General features: G+C 49.0%; 1 protein-coding gene across 2 annotated transcripts in view; it reads right to left on the bottom strand.

Moving 5' to 3' along the window:
• Nucleotides 1–13,937: 13,937 nt before the first annotated feature.
• The window catches only part of TNFRSF21 (TNF receptor superfamily member 21), a 35,732-nt gene continuing 26,674 nt past the window's right edge, over nt 13,938–22,995 (bottom strand). For both annotated transcript variants that reach the window (XM_055810533.1, XM_005239188.4), the window contains exons 5-7: nt 18,816–18,869; nt 16,254–16,473; nt 13,938–15,383 (exon numbers count right to left, since the gene is read on the bottom strand). In XM_055810533.1, the coding sequence (XP_055666508.1) occupies nt 15,154–15,383; nt 16,254–16,473; nt 18,816–18,869 (504 nt within the window). In that variant the 3' untranslated portion in view covers nt 13,938–15,153. The remainder of the gene's footprint in view (nt 15,384–16,253; nt 16,474–18,815; nt 18,870–22,995) is intronic.

The raw sequence follows: 22,995 nt of genomic DNA, 5'->3' as shown, positions 1-22,995 counted from the left end.
TTTATGCTGCTGGTAGGAGCTAGGACCTACCTATCTTTCACACATCTGGCTTCAAGCTGTCATTTTGGCAGACATAAGGACCTGGCATGGCTGGAAGAGAGCAAACACAAAATACAGGGTGTCCTGTGTAGGAGCATTGGTCGGGAGGGGACGTTCTGCAGCTCTGCCTCCAGCTCACTGGATCACACCACCCACGCCTGGACAATGGCCTTCATTGGGCATGTTCTTGGCATCGTGCCTCCATGCACAGCACTTTTTGTGTTCTTCCTGAGAGTTGTGAGGCTGAGCTGTGTGTTTGCTCGACAGAAGCTGGCAAGAAAAATCCAGAGGAACAGGAGGACCTTAGAGGCTATCAGGGTGACCAGGGAACTGGGACGGAGTCACAGCAGAAAGATATAGGGAAATAAAATCAAATAGATATGTAGATTCTGCTAGACCAAGCCCAGTGCAAACCACAGCTGAGCTGAGGTTTCAGTGTCACCCTTTGTCCCCCAGTATTTTGTGTCAAGGAAAAAAACTACTGTTTTTCTCCCCTGGTTCTAATTGCAAGCAAATGAATGGAGCTGTGTCTGATGAGGATAAACTACAGGAATTTCAAAGGATATCCAAACATTTAATTTTGAAAATTAGAAATGTTATGTGCATTTTAGCCTCCACGTAGTCCTTTATAATGCACAACTTAAGGCAAAGATGGGGGAAGAAAAGAAGGGGAACAAAATAATTGTAAAATGAACCAGATCAGCAGATCTGATCTGGAATTGTCAAGGAAGCATGATTCAACCTGATCTGGACATTTTTCAGTGCTATTGCAGCAAGAATGGGAAGGCCAAGGCTGAGCGCAACATCTCTGGCACCTTCAGTTGATGCCCTTATCTATTTATTTATTTAATTTATTTTAATTTTATTTTTCATTGGATGAAGCACTGAGAAGCCTGCCTTCTCCTAATTTCATATGCCTCATCATCCTTATCCTCCAGGAATCTCTCAAAGACAGAGATCCCTGACCTGCAGGACGCTGCAGGAGCTGTTTCATCTTCCCTGCACCATCAACATCTCTGGGTCCCACCAAGGTTTTCAATGCCATGCAAGAGTTGTCCTTGCCCATGATCAGCTTTTCAAGAGAAGCATTTTGAAGTCCACCAGGTCTTTGCAGGTTTATTCTCATGGGGGCTGCATTTCTGCAAATGTAAGATTTAGCCATTTTTTTTTTTCCCTCTTGCATTTCCTCCTCTAATGCCAGCCTCCAGAGGGCGAAAACCATTCAGAAAGACACTGGCAAGAGCTCCAGCCCTGCTGGAGGTGATCTGCTTTCAAAACCCCAGCGGAAAGACCTGCGATAAGGAATTCCCCCCAGATGGTGAGTTTTCTGGCCCATTTCTGTGATGGCATCTCTGGTCCCCAAGCCTGACCACTGCTGCGGAGGTCAGGGTGATGGGCTGGGTACTGGAAGATGAGCTGACCCAGGGCTTCCTGGAAAGCTTTTGGGATGATGAAATCGGCTCGTGCCTTACGTCAGGTAGGAGGTTTTCAGTGGCTTGCCCTGGGAGCCGGTTCATAAGCCAGAAATCCTGGGTGAGGCAGGAAAGCCCTGATGGTGCTGAAGCAGAAGTTACGCTCCTTGTCAAGAAGGTATACAAGCAGTTTCCTTGCGAAGTGCTAGGAAAGAAGGGGATCTGCCATTTGCCACCTTCAGAGGGGGTAGAAAATCCTACCAGATCAGAGCGTCCTGGTGCTCCAACACTAACCCAGAGGCCAGATTGATGGAGAAATGGGTCCCAGGACAGCCAGTATTAAACCAAGGGCTGGATGCTTTTGGGGACAAGACATAACACTGCCATTTGTCAAAGAGACCCAGTTCCTGGGAAATGCTGAATTTCTTCTCTGAAAAACAGGTCTTTTGCATATGTCTCCAAAGGAACTGGAAAAGTAAGACCTGGTGGGGATATCATACTCATAAACAGAGAGGATATTCCTCGCTCCCAGCTGAAAGAAACGATTTTAAGAGGGTACAGAGGAAAGATGGCATGAGACAGGAGATGGGAAATGGGGCTGAGAGAGGTGACTGAAGGGGAAACAGGACTGCTGGGGGCCTCACTGTATGGAACATTTCAGTGCATATCTACATACTACCAGCTATGCTATTGGTATAATTCAATTCTGTAGTATATTGATGGTGAGATGGGAGGCTAACGGCTTGCCCCTGGGCTACAGGAGGATGCTGCTGTAAGCTGGAGGGACCCAGCACCTCTGCATCCATCCTGGCATCATCACTGAAATAATTTTAGTAATTAAATCATTTACTGCTACATTTCTGTCAGATCTTGTTACACAGCACCTGAGTTATTTTTCCAGTTGAGTGATTGCCTGGTGATGTTTGATTCTGCCATGGTGATGTTAAATATTCTATCCCTGATGAGGTCCCTGGCAACTGCCTCAGAGGGGACTTTGGTCAGGGCTGGCACTTTCTTCTGCAGCAGTAATGCTGTCAGGGTATAATCCTGATGTGGATGCAGTCCTGCCTCATCTGGCATCACAGCTTACCAGGGGCAGAAGGGGAGAATTTTGAAGAAAGGATGCAGGGAAGATGAAACAGCTCCTGCAGCGTCCTGCAGGTCAGGGATCTCTGTCTTTGAGAGATTCCTGGAGGATAAGGATGATGAGGCATATGAAATTAGGAGAAGGCAGGCTGCTCAGTCCTTCATCCAATGAAAAATAAAATTAAAATAAATTAAACAAATAAATAGATAAGGGCATCAACTGAAGGTGCCAGGCTCAAAACAGACAAATCAGCCAGTGTTTAGTACAAAGTCAGGCAAGGAAGCTTTGGGTGGCAAAGGCTGGTCCTGCTCTCCCCAGAGGATCTTGGGTGGTCACAGGAGAGACACCCATGGAGGGTCATGCAGAGCCCCCAGCTGCTGCAGGCTCTCCCCAAGCCACAGACGCTCAGAGGCAGGCGGGTTTGCAGGGGAAATGTCATTACTTGTTATTATGCCTCTCCCAGACATCTGCTTCTGGTGAGTGTCAGCCATACGACCGTGGGTGACTGGCACATGCGGGTGACTGGTACAGCAGTCCTGTCCCGTTCTTATAACCCCTTTGACTGATGCAGAGAAGCTGCAGCAGAGACAGCCCCGGGCTGAGCCTCTGCAGGCTCATCTCAGTCGCACTGTTCACTGTTTCTCACCTTGTTTTTGTAGCACAGGCATGGGTGGCTTGTGCCAGCACAGATGCTGCCCTTATGCCAGTCCAGTTGGAGAAACACCTGGAAACAGATCCCCCGTGTCCATCTGTCTGTGTTATACCAAGCTAAGGAGCCTTCCCTCTGCCTCAGCTGCCTCTTGTAACCAATAAATCCTGATTTGTTTTTTGCACAGTCCAGCATTAACAGAACAGCTGGAACAGCTGTACTGGAATATGCATGGCTTTTACTGGAGAGGAATAAATTATAATGGTACACAGAGGCTTTTTTCTCTTTTTTTCCTCTCCTCTCCTCTCCTCTCCTCTCCTCCCTTCCCCTCCCTTCTCCACTCCTCTCTTCTCCTTTCATGTGTCTCCTTACTGCTCTTGAGGAAAATGAGGTTTCCTCGAGCTTGATGATGGTGGTTCTACGGGGCACTGCAGTGAGGATTATGTTGTATAGGATTTTAATGTGGTAACGTTAGCTTGCCAAATGGTCCAAAACCCAGCAAGCACAGGGAAAGAGCTACTTAGTCTGATCAAAATATGCAATTATTTTTATCTTTATAAAAATGCCTCCTCTGGAAGGAAACAGCTACACATGTAGAGATGGGTGGTGGTAAGATGCTGGCATTTTAGTGCTGAAAATTACACTTCACGCTTTTCAACAGAGCCTTGGGGAACAATGCAAATGAATGATACAGAGGATGGGCACCGCAAGCCTGAATGTCTTGCTCTCACCACTTCCCTCCCTCCCACTGGCACCACCAGCAGGGAGCATCTGGCCTTCCTGCAAATACCACGTGTGATTTATTGCTCTGATATTAAAGACTGGACTATGAGCCCAAACATCACCCTCAGAGCAGCAGGGTATAAACCTGTGCCGCTCACCATGGGACTGCCACCGTGGGGGGGCAGCTCTCAGTGGGCGTCGTGTTGTCACCTTCAGCCTGGAGGTCTGAGGCCAGCTGAGCAGTGCTCACCTCTCGTAGCCTTGTCTAAGAAATGCTAATTGTGCTGTGCTGCTCGAGCCTTGGCTCTATAATTAGCAGTGCTGCATCAGCAGGTGTTGATGCCGCAGTGTTGATCATGCAGCTCATTTTCCAGGAGCTGCTGAGACTCCAGACACACGAGGGGTTATTTCAGGTGACTTGTCCATCAAGCAGTTTCCCCAAGTCCGTCCATCCCCTCTGAGTGAAGGTTTGCTGTATAATGCAAAAGTGCTGGATTTTTACAGTGACTAACCAATTAGTCTGATTGGGAAATGCACATAGATTTTGAAACACGTTTTTGTGGACTTCATATTGAGACTCCAGTGGGACACACTTGAGAAGGGAGCTGGGACCTGGGCTGGGGACCCAGCCCCAGCCCTGGGGCAGCACCAAGTGTGAGGGCATCATCAGAGGCGATTACACCAAAGGAAGGGTTTGCTGCCCTCAAGGGAAGCATTTCCACCCCTTCAAGCACCCAGACTGGAGGGTGGAGTCCCCCATGGCTCTTGTGCATTGGGGCAAGCATGCCAAAAATCAGTGAAGCTGAATGTTCTTTCAAGATGTACCAAATGCTGTATCACTGCCTATTACACAGATACATGTATATTCATTTAAAATCTGGCATGCCATCCTAGTTTGGTTCCTCCAGAGAGGTCTCCAATGGGCTGGTGCACCTGTGGCTTGAGATGTCAGGCCCAAACCAAGACCTGTGTGGCCATCTGTGGCAGCAAAACGCTGCTGGCTTTACTCATCCATGGGGGTCATGTTCAGGAGTGCATCACCTTGAGGGTAGATGCAGGAAAACAGCCTCCCCCAGCCCTTCCCACCACACATCCTTCCAGACTGAGGTCCTCCAGGGATGTGGCTGTAGGACACAGAGCAGGGAACACCTGAGCAAAACAAAGGGGGTGGGAAAGGACACTAAAGACGAGGGGGGACTTTCAGTTTGAGGTGCAGAAAAAACAGGTTACTTTTTTTTCTCCCATCAAAACAGCTTTCTCCACCCCCACACCCACACCCCACGCCCCACCACCCCTCAGCCTGGAATTGCTGAGGTATACTGGGGGCCCACTGAATTTCTTGCATAGCACATGCCCATGCTCGTGAGTTCAAAGATTGCGTCTGCCGGTGACTGCCAGGATTTGGTCCCTGCCAGACCAGCTTTTATTTCCCTGCCAGATCTAGAAGACCTTGTAGATTCATCTCTTTGGCACTTTATCCCACACGCTCATGGCACAACCGAGTAGCTGCAGTTACCAAGCAAGTGTCACCCCCAATTTATGTCACCGTAGGAGGGAGAAGAGCCAGGATTATTACGTGTTTATTATATTAGTGGCCCTATTTCTAGGCTAACAGCAAAACCAAGACATGTTTTGCAGATGATTGTGCGCTTTATCCCAGGCAACAAATCCTGACTCAGCCTGTTACATAAATTATTTATTACAATCACAGAAAGTTAGAGGCAAGGAAGGCTGAATTAGTCCAGACAAGACGGCTGATGGAAGCAAAGTGAAAGCAAAAACAAATGCAGAGCTGCGATGAAGGCTCCTGGTTTCAAAAGGGCAAAGCTCACAAACTGAGCATTGCCGCAGCCCTGCTGGAAATGCCACCGGTGTGAGGACCATTCCCGGCGTGGTTTTGGTGCAGGAGAGTTCACACCCTCCCAAAGGTCTCCTGTTCTCTGCTCAGGGTTGGGGGACAGGGACATCACCTTGCCTATGGGGTGAATTTGGACAGGGGCAATAGGATGAGGGTGCAGGAGGTTGAGAGTTAATGTTTTAGCTGGGGTCACACTGTACTAGCTGGCCCTGGTGCTGTTGTGTTTACTCACTATCTCAGGGATATTAGGAATAAACAAGACTGCAAAGAACTGAAGTAACCACGGCTTCCCAGCAGCGATGGCCCCCCTGGGATGCCCACAACTGGAGGGAGAGGGAAGCAGCCAGGAGCTGAGCTTGTCAAAAAAGAGCTGCAAGGAGGAAGACCCCCCGTGCCACGCAGGAACGTGGAGCACAAGCTGAATACAAGTGCAGCCCCAAAACAGGGGCAGGCACTCAACAAATATTTAACTTCTTAAACTGCCATCCATTGCCGCAAGTCAGGCAAAAGCAGGGAGAAAATCGGGAGGGAAGGTCCAAGAACATCCCTGAGGTTAGTGCCGAGGTGGATGTTATTTCACCTTTCATTAGTGACATGTGCTGGTGGCCTGTGGCTGTCTCCATGCGCTGGATGTACTGAAGATGACCTTGAGGTCCAGAGCAGCAGCAGCAGCAGCACCAGCCCCGGCTGAGGTCCCAATTTCCCACACTGCAGGTGGGCTACACTGAAGGGGGCCTGATGGGGAAGGATGGACTCACTCACCCAAGGAAAAGGGGCTCTGGCTGGTGGTTTCTGCTGGGTTTAGCTGTGGCAGGTGGGGAGATGTCTGCCTCCTCCCCACCTCTGCTGCAGGGGTGAAAACATCTGGAGAGTGAGAGCAGATGCTTGAGGATGGGAATCCCTTAAATGACCAGGCATGAGTCAAAACCCTGAGAAAACCTGACTTAATGAGCTCAGAAGAAGAAAGAGAAGAGAGGGAATGGAATGACAGTCTTCAGATACCTCCAAGAGGGAGCCAAGGGGCAGACAGGGAAGGATAAACATCAGGCAGGGAAAACATTTAATTTAGCTAAAGGACCGTATTGACACTCAAGCAAAACAGGATTATCTGTCCACGGATACATTTAATTAGAGGAAACTTCCCAGCTATTAGTGCAGAAGAAAGTGGGGGGGGGGGGGGGGGGGGGGCGGGGAAGGAAAGCTGTTTTCAAGATTAAATGTCATTTTAAAAAGGGAAATTTTATAACACGGTAACAGCAGGGGTGGGGGAAAGGGTTGATGCCCCATCTTCACGCCTCCTTTAGGCGGTCTGACAGCACGTGGGCTGGTTAGTTTACCTTTACTCTCCAGACTGTTGACTTTTTTGGGTAGCCCCCCTGCCTGATTTTGGCCCAGGCCAACTCACAGGTGCCAGCCAGCTCACAGGGCCCGTCGGGGGGGTGCAGGGCAGGTGGGTGATCCTTCCCTGCAGCAGGGTTCAGAGGTGCCCCCCAGCCTGCAGGTTAAACCCTTGTCTCATCACTGCCAGTCCCTGCTCCTCCGTCCTCGCACTGCAGGAATAAGGGCTAGATGCTGGGGGTGGTGCGGGAGGTACTTTGGAAAGGAAGAAAAGGAGAAAAAAAACCAACACAAAAAGAGGAAAAAACCTCTGCTGTTACTCAGCTGAAACCTTTATTTGCGATGTTGCTTTTCAACAGCTTTAATTCCCTTCCCCCCCTTAAGGGAACTTGATGAAAAGGTTCTCCCCACTCGTGGCCAGCTCTGATTCCCAGGTGTGAATGCCCTGGCCACGTGGAATTGCTTCGCTTGCAAAGACGAGAGCTCTGCTCACCTGTTTGACGCCTTTCTTCCATCGACAGCCATACAGCCATCACCGCCATGCCGTGCCCTCACACGGGGCAGAGGGAAGGAGCATCCCAGCTCTGAGGAGACAAGCCAGGCTGGGGGAACAGGCAGGAGGGAGTGGTTTTCTCTGGGGAAACGGGGACAGAGGATGGAGGACAGGCCCATTGGCTCTGCTCTGGAGCTGGACCTTCCTCCCAGCTGCACATAGAGATGGAGCAAGAGGAAGGCAGATGGTCTAACCAGGGAGCCAGCATGGCCCTAGATTTACTTCCAGGCTGACAACTAGTTTAATGGGTAAATTAATTAATGGAAAGCACGGTTTGCGAACACTACCTCCAACCCTCCCTGTTTGCTGGGACTCAGCACTTCAAAACCCAAATCTTACCCATATGCTCCTCGAGGGAGGCTGGTGCGGGGTCTGATGGGGCAGTTTTCTGAATTTTACCCTGAATTTTTTTCTGATCAGTTTGCTGATGGTGAGTTTCATCCTCCATCCTTTGTTTCTCCACCTGTAAAATGACAATAATGCTGCCAGCCTCGGTTGTGAGGTACCCAGGGTTCTGCTCACGGGGACAGCTGTAGGAAAACTGATTATTCTTATAATAAATTAATAGTATCAGTAAAAGAGAAGAAGCAGTTACCATGAAAAGCACTCATCAGCTCTTCGAAGCACCATGGAAGATCAATAATTTAATCAATCTAATGCTTGCCAAGTATTAGCCTGGAAAGATCTGAGTTGCCAGAAACAGAGTCAGGCAGATTAATGTCCTGCCCACAGTCTTGGTTTTCCACTGAGCCTGACAGGTCCTGGCAAAAGCTCCTGTGCCCAGAAACGTGTTTTGAGATTAGCATGCTTGCAGAGTAACTCATTTTCTTCAGATTAAATTAAAGCAAAGTGAATTTCATCCGCAGTGGGAAGTGAGCAGACAGGTGAATCCACACAGCTTGTCCTGGCACCATGGAGCTGAAGCCCACCACGGGGGTGGAGTGGTGCACCCAAGAACAGCAGATCCTTCAGCTGGTTTGGCCATCCAATTCTCAATTCCCTGTGTTGTGAAATTACTGCTTTGGAAAATGCCTTCCTAAACACACCTCAGACACAGCTGCTCATCTCTTCCTTAATCCCCTTACTGCTTAATTGGAGATTGGGTTTTGGGGTTTTTTGTTGTTTTTTTTTTTTTTTTTTCAGGGCACAAATCTCACGTGACAGTGCTCTACCCAATGTATACAGCCCTGTTGCTGCCCAGAGGACCTAGACAGTGTTGGGGAAAGCCCAAAGCAGTTCTTGGGTCTGGGTTTGACCTTTTACACTATTGGGTGCCCAGCAAAATATGTTCCTGATACTTAGCAGAGTGCTTTGGGTAAAAATCTGTCACACAGTGGAGCCCTTAGAAAGAAACAAGCTCACGGCTGATGTCCAAGCTGGTAGGTAGGTAGGAATCCAGAGGAAGCTGTCTTTGAGGAAGGTGCAAATGCTTCCTGCTGTCTTGTAGTAATATTCAAGGTTCAAACAGTTCTAAATAATTTAAATAAATAAATAGATAGATAGATTGATACATACATACATAAAGCTTCATTACTTTGCACTGTAACTGACAGAACCCTAGATGACTGGGATTGAAACGGACCTCATGGGTCTCCAGCCCTGCTCTGGGGTCAGACCAGGTTGCTTGGGGCTTTATCTGGTCACATCTTCTCTGTTTGACCTGCTCCTCTGTCCTCAGGGTGGAAAAATTTCTCCTTATACCCAAGTAGGAACTCTTTTATTTCAACTTAGGGTCTCCATACAGTTTACTAAAGACCCCAAACTCCTGATGGACAACCTCAACCCCCTCCACACCTGCTACTGAAGAAGAAGGAAAGAAACCAAGACAACATGCCTGATTTTTACAACAGAATAGAAGTCTTTCATCTTTGACACAAGGTATTTCGAGGTTAGGGATGAGATGAGCTGAAGAACGACAACATTTCCAATGATAAAAAGGGCATTTTCCCCCTCCTGGTGCTGAGGCTGGAACCATGGACCTGCAAGGGTAGAAGACTGCCAGAGGAAAACAAGAGGACGCCTGGCCTGGACATTCTTGAGTCACCCTCCTTGGGCTGAGGAGGACCTAAATGTACATCTCCCCCATCCTCCCCTCTGGTTTAATCACCTGCTTTTTAAACAAAAATCCGGGCAGGAGGCGTGCCTGGCTGAGCTCCTCCTGCCTGTGCAGGGCAGCTTATTCCCAATGTTAGGGCTGAAAAGGGTCTGTCCTAGGGCTCTCTCCCACCTCCAACCATTTCCCAGCCATTCCCAGGGTAAGGTCCCCAGGCTGGGGGTGGGGGAGAAAAGTCCGACAGAAAAGTGCTGTAATTTGTGTATTCATGTCTAAACCACCAGCCATGAGTTCATGGGGGTGGGGATGGGGTTAACAAGGCTTCAGTCATGCCTGAATCAAGAGATCTGTTTTCCGCTGATGCTAAAGAAGGAAAAGGAATAAAGGAAAGTTAAAAAGAAATTTTAAAAATGAGAAAGAAAAAATAAAACTCACAGGGTCGCAATGTTTTATGAGCTTTCAAACTTTTCCCTCCCTAAAAATATCAGAGGAAAGACTCGCTTCTGATCTTGAATTAGATCACTGTTACATGCAGCCAAAGCAAATCTGAGAAGCAGTGGGAGGAACATCTCCAACATTGCTCAAGTGACTTTGAAGCCAGATGCTTCAAGAGCAATTTAGGCACCTAAAGAACAGAGACCAGCAGCTGGCCTGGCTGTGACAGCACCTAAACCTGCAGGAAGGCTGCTGCAAGAAACCCCACCAAGTCGCTGCCTGAGCTGCTGGGCAGCATCTTCATCAACTGCTGATCCAATGTTTTTTTGACGCTTCTGGTTCAGTTTTGGGTTCCCCGCCACCCCCCCTCTTTCTGGATTATATTGGTTAAGAAAATGTTTGAGAAAGGGAGGGGAAGCCGAAAGGGAAAATTACATCAGTCCAAAGGAAACCGTAAACCTCATACATGCCCACATGGTGAAGAAGCAGCCATGTCCTAAAGGCTGGTTTGATAAAGACCTCAGGGGATGCCACCACTAGGCATGTACTTGATGAACACATAAATGATGGCTCCTCTTCTTTCTCCTCCATCTTCCCCTTTCCTACCAGTTGCCCTGGAAACTTCCCCATCACAGAGGCAAAGTCCAAGAGAAGAAAATCCAGCTGCAAAGCATTCGTGACTTAAAGCTCATGGCCAAGCCATGCCAGAGGAGGATTTCGGCATGAGCTGTTCTTGTGCCGACCTGCTGCCCTCCCACGCACTGCACAGCTCGGCCCTGATGCCTCGGGGATGGGCACAGATCCCCCAAATAACCCCTGCATCCCACGCCGCATCCTTGGGCGGCATCGTCATCCATCTCCCCGCAGGTTACTCACACAAAGGCTGCACAGAGGATTCCTCCTCCTACACAGAGACTGTGTTGCAATTCACCAACAATTAGCTGAGATAAAAGGAGCCGGAGGGCTGAATAACCTCCCAGAAGATCCCGGGTGCTTTTCCAACCAGGGATGCAAGCAGCCACGCTCGGAGGGTTGCAATTAATTCCGCATTAGGATAAACTTCAATTAGGCTGGGGTAGGAGGAAAGTGCACCAGATGCCTTGTTCTTCTGCAGGGAATGCTTGTAATTCATAGGAAAAAAAACAAGAAGAGAATAAAAAAAATAATAATCCCAAACCTCCATTGCATTGGAGGAATCAAAAGACCCTGGAACAGCAGAGCCATCCAGTCCTGAGGCCGCCAGGCCATGTTGGAGGCATCTCCAAAGGGTTTTGTCCCAGCAGACACTGTGACCTTGCGGGACATGCAGTTTTCATACCTTGTGTCTAAGCCTGCAGCAAGCACGACTGGAGCAGCTGAAGTTTTGCGACCTACATGTGAAATGTCAGTCTCCGCTCTGACGCAAGATGCCCACAGCAGGCAGAAGAGGGGAGCACAGCTGCGCTCTCATTTTGCTTTCTGTCCCTTGGTGGGGGACAGCAGGCAAGGAGCAAACGCCACGACTGAATGAGCGAGGCCAGGCAAGGGGCAAAGCAAATCCATGCATTTCGACCCCCACCTCTTGCCTACAATGCACGCTGAAGTACATTTTCAATGCCTATTAATGATACCTAATATTTACCTAATAAGACAATGCATTTTGCATTTTATGTGTATTATATATATTTCTAAAGGTCTTCATAGTCACAGCTTTACCTTGCTAAACCCATTTAGCCAAAAACTTCACCCATCCGAATCGTGCACCACAACCTGTGTTGCGGCGTGCAAGGTTTGTGCATTGCCCGCGATGCCTCGAAGAAGCCACGTACAAGGACAAGGACGCCTGTCCCTGTGACATTATGCCTTCAGGTCACGAACCCATCCATACTACCTGCCTGGTTGATTTTCTTAAGGCATGAGAGAGCTGGCTTAGAGGAAGGGTGGGGGCATGGGGCTTGTGGCTCCTCACACCTCCCACACTGCCAGGAAACACACTGCCTGTGCGTGTGGCTCAGCTGCTCTCAGATATTTCCCCTGCACACCCCCAGATACATATTTATATATAAATATATATACGTATAAACACATATATATAATACACATAAAACTAAAATAATTTTAAAATATATAAATATAATAATATAGAAAATATTTATGTAGAACATACTTATACATTTGTATGTATAAATTATATATAATAAATAAATATATGGCACACACATACATACAGCAGCAAAGGACTGCTTAGAGGGTGCAGCTTGGAAATAGGAAATGATGGAGCCAGGGACAAAACCAACATCCAGGTGCAATCAAAAGAGGGAACGATGCTGGAAGTGCGTACAGCACAGAGAGAGCCAAGGATTGCCCAAACGCTGGCCTGTCCCATGACCTGCTACCAAGATGAGTTAAACGCATCCCAGCAGCCTGGGCACCCACCAGCACCCACTTTTACAGCTTCCTCATGACCCCTCAGCATCTCCCAGCCAAGGCGCCTCCACAACATGCCTGCTTTGTGGCATTTCTTCAGTGGGCTGCAAGATCCTCTTCCCTGGACTGTTTTTCTGCTTCACCTTCAAAGCCCATCAGAAAACACAAGCGGCTGCTCAGATAGGAAGCGGAGATGCGGGATGGGACTGGTGGTGCCCTGGGTGAGTGGCACAGCGGCTCTCATGCTTACAGCCCATGAGTTTACCTGGGAGAACCTGGACCTTCAGAAAAGGGCAAATTCCCAATTTCCCGGCTGGGCGGACTCCGAGAGCCTGCTAAGGATAATTTAAAGCCGGTGGTTTGTGCTTGCCTTAAGCTATTGATCGAGCCCACAATCGCACACCCTCTCTCCCCTTGTCAATTCTTGCCTGGGCAGACTGACAGCAACCACAACTGCTCCTAACACAGAGATAAAAAAAGACCCCACTTGCCAACAGGGTGGTACTGGGCTCCACCTCAAAATCCTGCTTTTAGCAACCCCTTGTACACCAGGCACACGAGCCACGCTCGCTGTTTCTTCATGACGCTTTGAAGACATGTTGTAGCCACCGAGAGCACAATGCTTTATAGCCAGAGAGTGAAAAAGCCACCCCAGGGCTCCCGATAGAGGCTCTTGCTATTTCACACCCTATTTCATCTCTGCGTTGCAGTTTTAGTCCTGTACCTATCATAGTTCTGTTACAGCAACTTTCAATGCCAGCAATAAGGAAAACGCAGCAGCCTAGTTAACAGAAAACACTCTGGAGCCAAGCATACAAAGTCACAGTACTATACACCAGAAGCATTTGCCCCATTAAGGTTTCCATTCGTAGACAGACTAACAAGGGACGAGTTATTTGGAAGCAGAGATTTTTAAGGACATCGGTAATGTAACAGGGCAACAGAAGCACAGTGACTCCAAGACCTTCACTCAGGAGTGACTCAGCACAGCAGCTGCATTCTGAAAATTAATACTTCAGCCCCCCCCAAATGCCTGTAAAGCTTTTGAGAGCTTGCAAAAACCAACCCTGGAAGCCCCATCAGCCATTCGATCCGCTCACTGCTACAGGGATTGACATGTCCCCCACCCCGGCTCAGTGCAGAGACCTGCCCCACAGGAAAGCATCCCCATGCAGCTGCAGAGAGCTCCAGCAGTGACCGTGGGGACTCAAGGCAGTGTTGTCAACTGAAAGCAATCACATTTTGGCCTTAAAGCAAAGCTGAAGGAGACAACACCTCTCACCACCCCCAAAATCTCCCTCTTCACCCCTTCCACAGGCACCCTGAGCAGCCCCTACTCCAACGCAGTTGTCCCAGGTGTTAAGGAGGTTAACACAGAATCATGTCAAGTAACAAACACCTAGTATTTATTAATAAATTAGTACACTGGAAGGCAATTTTTCAATTCATTCCCCTCTTCCCCCACTCCCACCCCTTCCCATGGGGCAGCACATGCCACCCTCATATTGTTATTTCCTCAAATTGAACGTAGTACAGACTGTTTGTTACGGGAGCATAATAGTTGCAAATATAATCAGACAGACTTCTTACGATGCAGCTTTTTTAACCCCACCCCCCAACCTCTTTTCTTTTAATAAAAAGTGAAGTGTGATTTGAAGAGACTATTAAGACCGGATAAGGTCTTTGGAGAACCTATCGGCCACGTCTGTATAAAAAACAAGAGACACAAGTGTAAAAGCATAGCTTGTTTTTTTTTAAGTCTTACACCACGAGGAGAGCAGGATCACCGGCGGCCACCTTTGGCTCCCCATGATCAGCACCGGCTTCCTTCGGGGCCCTGCCGCTCCCACAAGCGGCAAGGCAAGACAACTCCTTACATTCGACTGAAGGCAAAGGACCTTTTCATTGCCTCAAAGGTTGCTGGGACTGACCCTTTTCTTTGCGGTTAAAGCGCTTCTGCTTTAGCTTATAGGAGCGCGATGCATTGTCCAGGTGAAAACCATACAATAAATAACTGTGCTAGTAAAATCTCAGCAATGATATGAGCTATACAATAGTACATTAAAAAAAAGAAAAGTCAGCTCGGGTGGGAAGCTTAGCTGCATTAAAAGACGGTAACCAGCAATGATTGGGCTTTTTTTTTTTTTTTTTGCACGCGTGTTTTTGCCATTTACCACTCCAAGGCGAAGGGAGGTGGTGGGAGACAGTCACTCCGAGCAACAGCTTTGACAGAAGAAGTGAGTTACAAAGCAATCCCCAATTTGATGTGTTAAATTACATCAGATTTGTGGTCTTCTAGTTAATTAACTGCATTACTTATTTATGCTTTTTTAAAGTGCATCGACTGATCTGATTGGAATGAGAACAAGGAGCAGAGAGGCTTGGGAAGGGGGCAGAGGGTGCAAAGACTTGGACTGAGCGATAGAGTTACGGCAGAGGGGTGCAACGCTGGCAAACTGCCCCCCCTCCAAAAACCAAGGACACCTCAACGAAAATACTGGCCATATATTCTACAACAAAACCTGCCTGCGTATTGTCGGTCTTAACGAGTGCCAAGCTAGCTCTAGCAGATATTCGGAGAGTGCATGGTGACCCAGTGCCTACAGTAAGTCGGGAAGGTGGCTATAGACAGAGTCCAGGAGGGTCTGGCTGGCTTCCTGGCTCTTGACTCCGGCAATCTCAAATAGCCTGTCCAGCTTGTCTTCAGCCTGTGGGATCTCCTCTATCACGTGGAGCTCCTCGGGGTTGAGGATGTGCAGCATGTCATCAAAGATAGGCTGCAGGTCGCAAGGGTCCAAGCGCACCTGGCGCAGGACAGTGTCCTTCTTTTCTGTAGGAGGAAAGGAGAGGGTGGTCAAGAAACCTCCACTAACCAGAGCTCGTTCTCCCTGGAGACCTCACTTGGGGTCCATTCCCTCATGCTGCCTCTGGAGAGGGACCCACCACCAGCAGAACCAAGGGAAAAGGTGGAGGGTGATGGGGAGGGGAGAAGATGGAGAAGCCAGTGTGGCTGAGGCACCTAATCCAGGATCCCACTCGAGCAGATACAGCATTTATAAATGCTGAATGGCCAATACAGGAAAGCGAAGGCAGGAGAGGAGCCAAAAAAGCTGCATTCTGCTCTTTTGAGTTGTTTTCATTGGGTCAGCTTCATTTCTGCACCCAAGTATAAATTCAGTAGATTGACTAAGCTCAGTGTTTCACCTTCATCACAAGTTTAAGAAGATTAAATGCAGTAAATTAAACCCTATTAAAAAAGCAGGGGGGTTGACTAATGGTAGTTTATATCTCCAGTCACACACTGCAGCAAGTGGATCAAGGGTGGAAAAAAATAAAATTCAATCTTGAAATGACATTTTCCTGGTTTTACCTCATGCAATAACGCACAGGCCAACACAACAGCCAAAAGTCAGGAGAAATCCCCACCAGACATCCAGAGATGCTACAACTTCTCTGGCAGCACTTCCAAGAGTTAGAAGCCTTTAAAGGTGTTTTCCCCTCCCAAATCTGTATCATCTTTGCTACAAGGATAACCTGGTGTGGAATGAGGATGCAATAAACGTAGCCTGGCAAGCCAATTTTCCCAGTTATTTACTTTAGTGATACCATGTTGGGCAGCTCTTCCACGTATGCTAACTGCAGGAGACACACTGTGGCATCCCTTTGGTCCTCCCGCTCCCCTCCAGGCTGATTTTGGTACCTTTGGTAATAAAAGAGCCTGTCCGGCTGAGCGCAGAGGAGCCGCTGGAGGTCGAGTCGCACCGCAGGAGGGGCTCTGCTTCATCGACGAAGAAGCATTTCTTCTCTGAAGGAGAGGGCTCCACAGTGAGGACAGCCGCCTCGGGGGGCTTGGGGCTGGGGCTGGGCGCGGGGCTGAGTGGGCTGGGGCTCACTGGCAGCGCCAGTCTGTCAGCTTCCAGCTTTGAGGGGAAGAAAGAGAAGGAAAATTAACTGGGGGCGCCAAGGGGGGATGCTATGCAATGGGCTCGCATGTAAAGCCATCTGCATCCCAGCTTTCAACACACCCCAACCCATCCTTGGCAAGTGGTCCCTGCATTCAGGTGGCCTCCTCCTCCTCCTCCTCGCAGGGAGGCACTGGAGATCACCTGGGGTGGACATTTGGCATGTCAGTGCTCAGCAGACAGGAGGGGTAGGTAACTCAACTTGCACTCTGGGTAGGAGCACCCACAGCACCAGGGTGGTGCATGCAACCACAGCAGAGCATTTTAACTTGGTTTTCCTTCTCACGCTCAGTTTATTAAAGCCCAAAGGACACCACTTGGGGGCAACCAGTGATGATGCCCAAGCAGGTAAGCTCTGCCAAAAAAACTGCTCCACAGCTATGAGTTACAGCTTGGCTCCACACCTCCAAGCAGTGGTGAGGCTACAGGGCAAAAGCTGTGAGAGCCCTCGGGGATCTTCACTGCAGCACACTCCTGTGACCAGCTACACCAGTAACATTTTGAGTTAATGATTTGTTTGCCTCGTCTCACCTTGCTCCCCATTAAAGTGTTGATGAAGAAATCCATCCCACCAGACTCCAACTTCAGGGCCAGGAAGGACAAGCAGGGGCTGGCATTGACCTCAGTGTCACCCAACTGCCTTTGCCTTTTGCTACCCTGATGCAAGCCAAGGGCAAGCGTTTGGCTCCACAGTCCCAAAGACACAGGCAAAGACTAAGCACTACTGGGACATGTCGCGCTGGGAAGCGGCACCATTTGGGTGCTGGTGTGAACCCGCTGCCTAATTTGACTGTGCACTGCATCTTCCTTCTTACATCTCGTTCCTGCACGACAGCAGCCAACATTATCCACCCTCCTCCATCTCTCAGCATTTCCTTGGGGTGCAAATCTCAAGCAGAGTATTTCTGGTTCACATTCCCTGCAGGGACAAGAGGCTTGGGGCAGCATCCCCACATCCCTGGGTTGGCAGCTTGGGCACCTCTGCAGGTCACCAGGTCCCTTAAATATTTAATGGTCCTTAAAGCAACCTGCTTTAACTTCTTTCCAAGCCCCACATCCCTGCACAACCTGCCAGAGAACAAAACTGCAAGCCCTGTCCAGAGGCAACCCACCCTCCTGACATTATTTCACAACCCTGTTTTCTCCTTCTGCAGAGGGAAGACCAGGCTATTCCTCCTAACGTGCTTTTGCCTACTATCCAGGGATTAAAATGCAAAATTTGGATTAAAGGCTGTGGGAAAGGGAGCTGCTGAGCCACCTCCGTGCCGGCATGGATGTGCCTGAGCATTCCTCATCCGTGTCGAGGAATTTGCCACCCACAAATCACATGTCTGCTGAGACGCCCATTAGTTCACATTAAATTAACATTGAAGCCAGCTCCTGGTAGAATAAAAGGGTATTTTTTTCTCCCCCTATTGAAAATAAACAGGGGAGGATTTGTTCTAGCTCAGCACATTACGCAATAGGCATGTTAAAAATAAAAGTCAGCTTTAATTTTTAATTAAAAGAATCTGCCTTCTCCTCTGAAACTCCCTGTCCAGTACGGCTCATCGATGAGGATCAGCCTATTGCCATTAACAGGAAAAAGCAAGGGAAGGACCAGAACAGCAGCTGGCCAATTTCCAAATTGCAACACTCTCCAGCTTCCCCCTTTACAAATAACAAACAGGCTTTAGGGGTTAGTTTTTCCTTGTGCAACTCATCTACTTAATACCCAGCCGCAAACCCACCTCCTGATTTCCAAAAAGTGGCCTGACGGCCAAGGAGCAATTACAGGGAAGTCAAGGGAGCAGCCAGCTGCCCTGGCTCTGCCTTCCCAGCAGAAGGGAAAAACCCTTCCCAGAAGCGAGTCATGTGGAGTTTAATTAAACAGCTGCTAAAGCACACTAGGAAAAATAAAAAAAATCACCCCTGGTTATTTGACTGTAGGCGTCCCGGGAGCCCAAAGCTTTCCAAATAGCTGAATGGTTGCGAGCTTGAGGCAAAGCAAACAGGATGCTCAGATGTGTGTTAATATTTAAACTGCGGGAAGAAAGCAAGTGGGAATGAAGGTTTTGAAAGGCCAGGGAAAGCAAAAGGTTGTTGTGAGGTGAAGCCTGTGGAATAGGTGTAAAAATACACTATTCATAGCCCATGACTCATTTGCTTGAAACCACCTTGCCCATTCCTATTTTTAAGAACAGTGGTGTGCGAGTGAAACCAAACCCTGGCTGGAAAAAAAGAAAACCAAAAAAACCCCCACCAACAACAAAAAGCTCTCTGCAGCCCTTTTGCCTTTCCAGAGCCAACAAATTTCTCACCTTCCCATCATCGTTGCAGGGGTCCTGTGCTTGCCACTGAGGCTGCATTTGCACCTGCACAGACAGACACATAAGAGACTGTTAAGACACATGGTCCAGCATGAAACCCAAAGGCGCCACAGTGGCTTTGATGCATCAGCAGCCTGCAACTGGTCAGCTGTACCAGGCTGCTCTGCCAACTTTTTGGGTTTTTTTACGTTTTTTTTTTTTTTTTGGTTCTTTTTTGAGCACTGCAGCAAAAGGTTTGCAACGCCAAAAAAAAAAAAAATCCTAACAGTTCCTGTGTACTCGCAGACCTTTAGGACACAGCTCAAGCACTGACATGTTCTTGGATCCCGATGCATCTGGGAGGACACGCTAAGCAGCTCAGGGTGTATGAAGGTCCTTCCCAAAAGGATGGGGACAGAACACGACATAGGCTTGGCTTTGTTTTCTTTTCACAGCTGCTCCCAACAGCTCTGTTTGAACTGGTTGGTCCTATTTTCTGCCTTCGTTTTTCTGTACTGCAATAAAAGCTCAACTTGGACAAACAGACACAGCAGCTGCTGTGCTAACGTTAGGAAGGAACAGTCATAAGCATTTAAAAAAACCCACCCTCCCTTGGGCGATGCTTCCCTGTAATTCCTCCTGCAGTAACCAGGCGGGTAGCAGAAGCCAGTGGCAGCTTTGCTGCTGCAGAGGGTGGCTGTGCACCCTCCTGGGAAGTGTGGGGGGATAAATTTAGCACCAAGGCGTCCGTTTCCTGGATTCCCTGCCAAAAGATGACACCCGGCTGACACCAACCCAACTCCCAGGTCTGTTATGCCTCTGTAGGGGATGTGGGAGGAGAAAACCCGGCACATGAAGCAGGGTGGGCTGGGTGGCAGCCCCACGAGGGCAATGCTGCAAATGCAGGGTGGCACCGGCGGAGGATGCTCTCGCTGTGGTCCCCACAGGCATAGGGAGGATCTGCTTAGGATGAGTGGCTTCACGGGGCACATGGGGGGGGGGGGGGGGGGGGGGGGGGGGTGTCCACCTTCGGGGCAGACCCAGCCTTGGAGGTGAAACACTGTTGACCAGGCCATGAGATCTTATTGAGGTGGCAGAGATGCAGCAATGGTGTGCAGATGCTGCAGAGCAGGAGGCAAGCCCTTTGCCAGAATGGGAAGGGCACAAAGGTGCTCAGCACCCTGGGTGTGAAAGCCCAAATGTCCTCCCTGTGTCCTTCACCTCACTGCCCAGGTTTCAGAAGAGCGCCCAACACCACCTCTGCGTGGGAGCCGGCATCCCTCAACACAAGGCAGCCCTGCAGAAGAGCTGCTCAAGTCAAGCCTCACACAACCCAGGACAGGCAATGCCGGGTCTGGGGAGGGTTTAGACACCAAGACACAACCACCCACAGAGGAAGCAGCTCTTCTCCATTGCCTCTAACCATTCATGGGCCAAAGTGCTTCTCCAAGCAGGAGATGGTGTTTCCATGGAGAGCTTCTCGTGGCTTCTCCTTTCTATGGATTTGCCCACCCACTTTTTCAACTCAAACAATGATGAAGAGTTGATGAAGTCGTGATGAAGTCTCCAAACCCAATTTCAGGCTGAGCAAGCTGGTACCAAGTTCAGCTTGTTACGACCGCACCATCTTCTAGTTTCACCCTGCGCTCCCCAAGCCCATCATACTGCACGCACACAGACCCAACCTGGCTACCACAGCACGGAAACGCCAAATATAACTGCACCTACTATAAAGTTCATATTCTTGTGTTTATATTATTTATATTTGTATTACTTCATAAATTACTACATTTTTGTTTCCTGCACATTCTCCAGCCTGGTTCAAACCCGACCTCTGTTTGCCAGAAGTCAACTCATGGTTTAGAGCAAACCTGGAGGAAGTGCCCACTCCAGCAAAACCCCACCAGCCCTGCCCCTTCCCCAGGGCTCTGGCCATGTTATCGTACAGCTTTGTGCCTCAAATAAAACCCAATGCAAGTCCAGAAGGAAAAAACTGTATGCAATTTTGTTTTTTCCTGGCTGCCTGGCCATTTCCCAGCCTTTGGACTAGAGCGCCCCAGCTGGGAAATCCGTCCGGCAGCTTCATCTTTGCTCTGCCGTGTGAGGTTAACGCAGCACAACATTAATTGCTAATTACTGGGTCAAGCCGAGTTTTGCTTTGCCAACAAAGGAAACGAAGAGGATGGACAGCAACTGTCAGGGGCTGGATTTGGGGAACACTGCTCCAGGCTCTTGACCTCCCCCTGCAGGGTTTTGACCTACAAAAGAGGAAGGAGCCAAAATGCGCTGCCACAGCTGCATGCGGGGACACTGTGATCCTCTTCTCCTCTAGCACCCCCCAAAAACCCTACCGCTTAACCTCACAGCAGACCCAGCCCTGACATATCTGCTGATTCACGGGATTATCTGCAGCATGCAATTGGCTGTGGACCTAAATCTCATTGGGCTTGGGGCTGCAGTCTCACCCTCTCCATTTTCAGCATCTCCCTTATTAATTTTTTTTTTTTAAGGTTTGCTGAGGCTGCACTGCTGAACGCCCTGAGCAAGGCTGTTTGCTTCCCCTCCATCCGTTCGCTGAAATATTTCAGCCAAGGCCAGCAGAGCCATAAATAAAGAGATAAGAGCTTAAAGCATTGCTCACAGTAGGACACTTACAGTAGCCAACTAAACCAGCTGTGCCAGCAATGCCTCAGGCCAGCCCGGGTGAACACAGACACCCCTTGGTATTTGAAAAATGCTGTTATGCACCCCCAAAAAAAATCCCATTCCCCAGCACCTGCGTTGCACTTAACTTCTCTGATTTTAACCCCAAAACGGAGAATTGCAATTTGCTGGGATAGCAGTGAAAAACCGCTCCCTTTCTCCCCCTCTGTCCCCTGTTCTTGCTCTTGTCGGCACCACTAATTTGGGGTGTGCCTGCACTCACTAAACAGTGCCCAGGCTCGCGTGCTGCTGCCTGGCAAGCCTGCCTGCAAGGGGAGAGATTTTGCAAACCTCAAGCCTTAGAAGCTTTTGTGGCAGGAGCCAACCTTTAGCAGGAGCCCTGTGAGTTAAATGCACCCCGAAAAACCTTCCCACAGCTGCTGCGCTTGCCATATTTTCTGGATCAGCTGCAAAAAAACCCTAGCAAAGCGATTCAGAGGGCTAATCTCGTTTTAACCTAAATTCATTCAGCGCAATGCAAAACCAGCATAATCTCCCACAGCTAAAAAAGCCGGCGAGTCTTCAGCAGAGGTCTTCTCTATCTTAAGGAAAATGTTCTTGTCACATACCGTAATGCTCCAGAAACTCCCTTTAATTCCCCTGTTCCCACTGGGGGTTGTAAATATTTGGATTTTGGAGCCCAAAAGGCTGCTGAGGGAATGGGGCACAACAGGATAGAGCAGCTTTGCCTCCACAGGTTTCACAGGCTGAAACCAGATGCCCAGATAAAGGATTTGGGACAAGGATGTGATAGTGGGTAAGATGAGATGGTGAAGGGAGGCTGACTGCATTTAGGGTACCAATTTGCTGTCCTAGAGCTGTATCACTGTGTAACACAATTTTTAGTTATGAGTTGGGGGTGTCAGTGCTTTCTTATGACACAGAACTGTGTGGGGAGAGATGGAAAAACCTGCTTTTGCACCCAGGGATGCCGGACAGGGCCAAAGGCGTCATGGACAGCACAGCTACTTGTGCACCCGCCTGGGCTCATCTAGGATACATGTTTTAGAGGCTCCCTGCTGGCTTGGATTGCCCCAAGGGCATCATGCCATTAGCTGTAGGGAGGATGCATGCATTTGCATTGCTTATGAGAGTCCTCACTCCCTCTACAGCACAAAAAGCTCTTTCTATTATTTTTAGTTGGATTTTTTTGTAAGACCTCTTCTGCAGGGCCAGTTGCTGGAGAGGCGCAGCGCGGCACCCACACCTGCCACCAAAAGGGCAACCTGCTCCTCCGCTTCTCTCCAGTTTGGTACAGCGGGAAACTGCCTTGATTTGTCTGCATTTGGAGAGAGTCAAACTCCAATTAGCTCCGATTATAGGCTTTCCAACCGGCAGATTAAAAAAAAACCACCAAAATCAACCTCAATTCCTGCTCCTGGCGTTGAGCAATCAGCTCCCCTGGCCGCTTGCGGGCTGGAGTACTGTGATGTAGCTCAGCGACAGCGCGAGGCTCCAGGAATTTAAGTCTCCCTTGCACAAGCCGCTT

This window comes from Falco peregrinus, chromosome 7, assembly GCF_023634155.1.
Source record: "Falco peregrinus isolate bFalPer1 chromosome 7, bFalPer1.pri, whole genome shotgun sequence".
In the NCBI taxonomy this organism is placed as follows: Eukaryota; Metazoa; Chordata; class Aves; order Falconiformes; family Falconidae; genus Falco; species Falco peregrinus.
The sequence above is the reverse complement of the archived record's forward strand: the minus strand, read 5'-3'. Positions and strand labels throughout refer to the sequence as shown.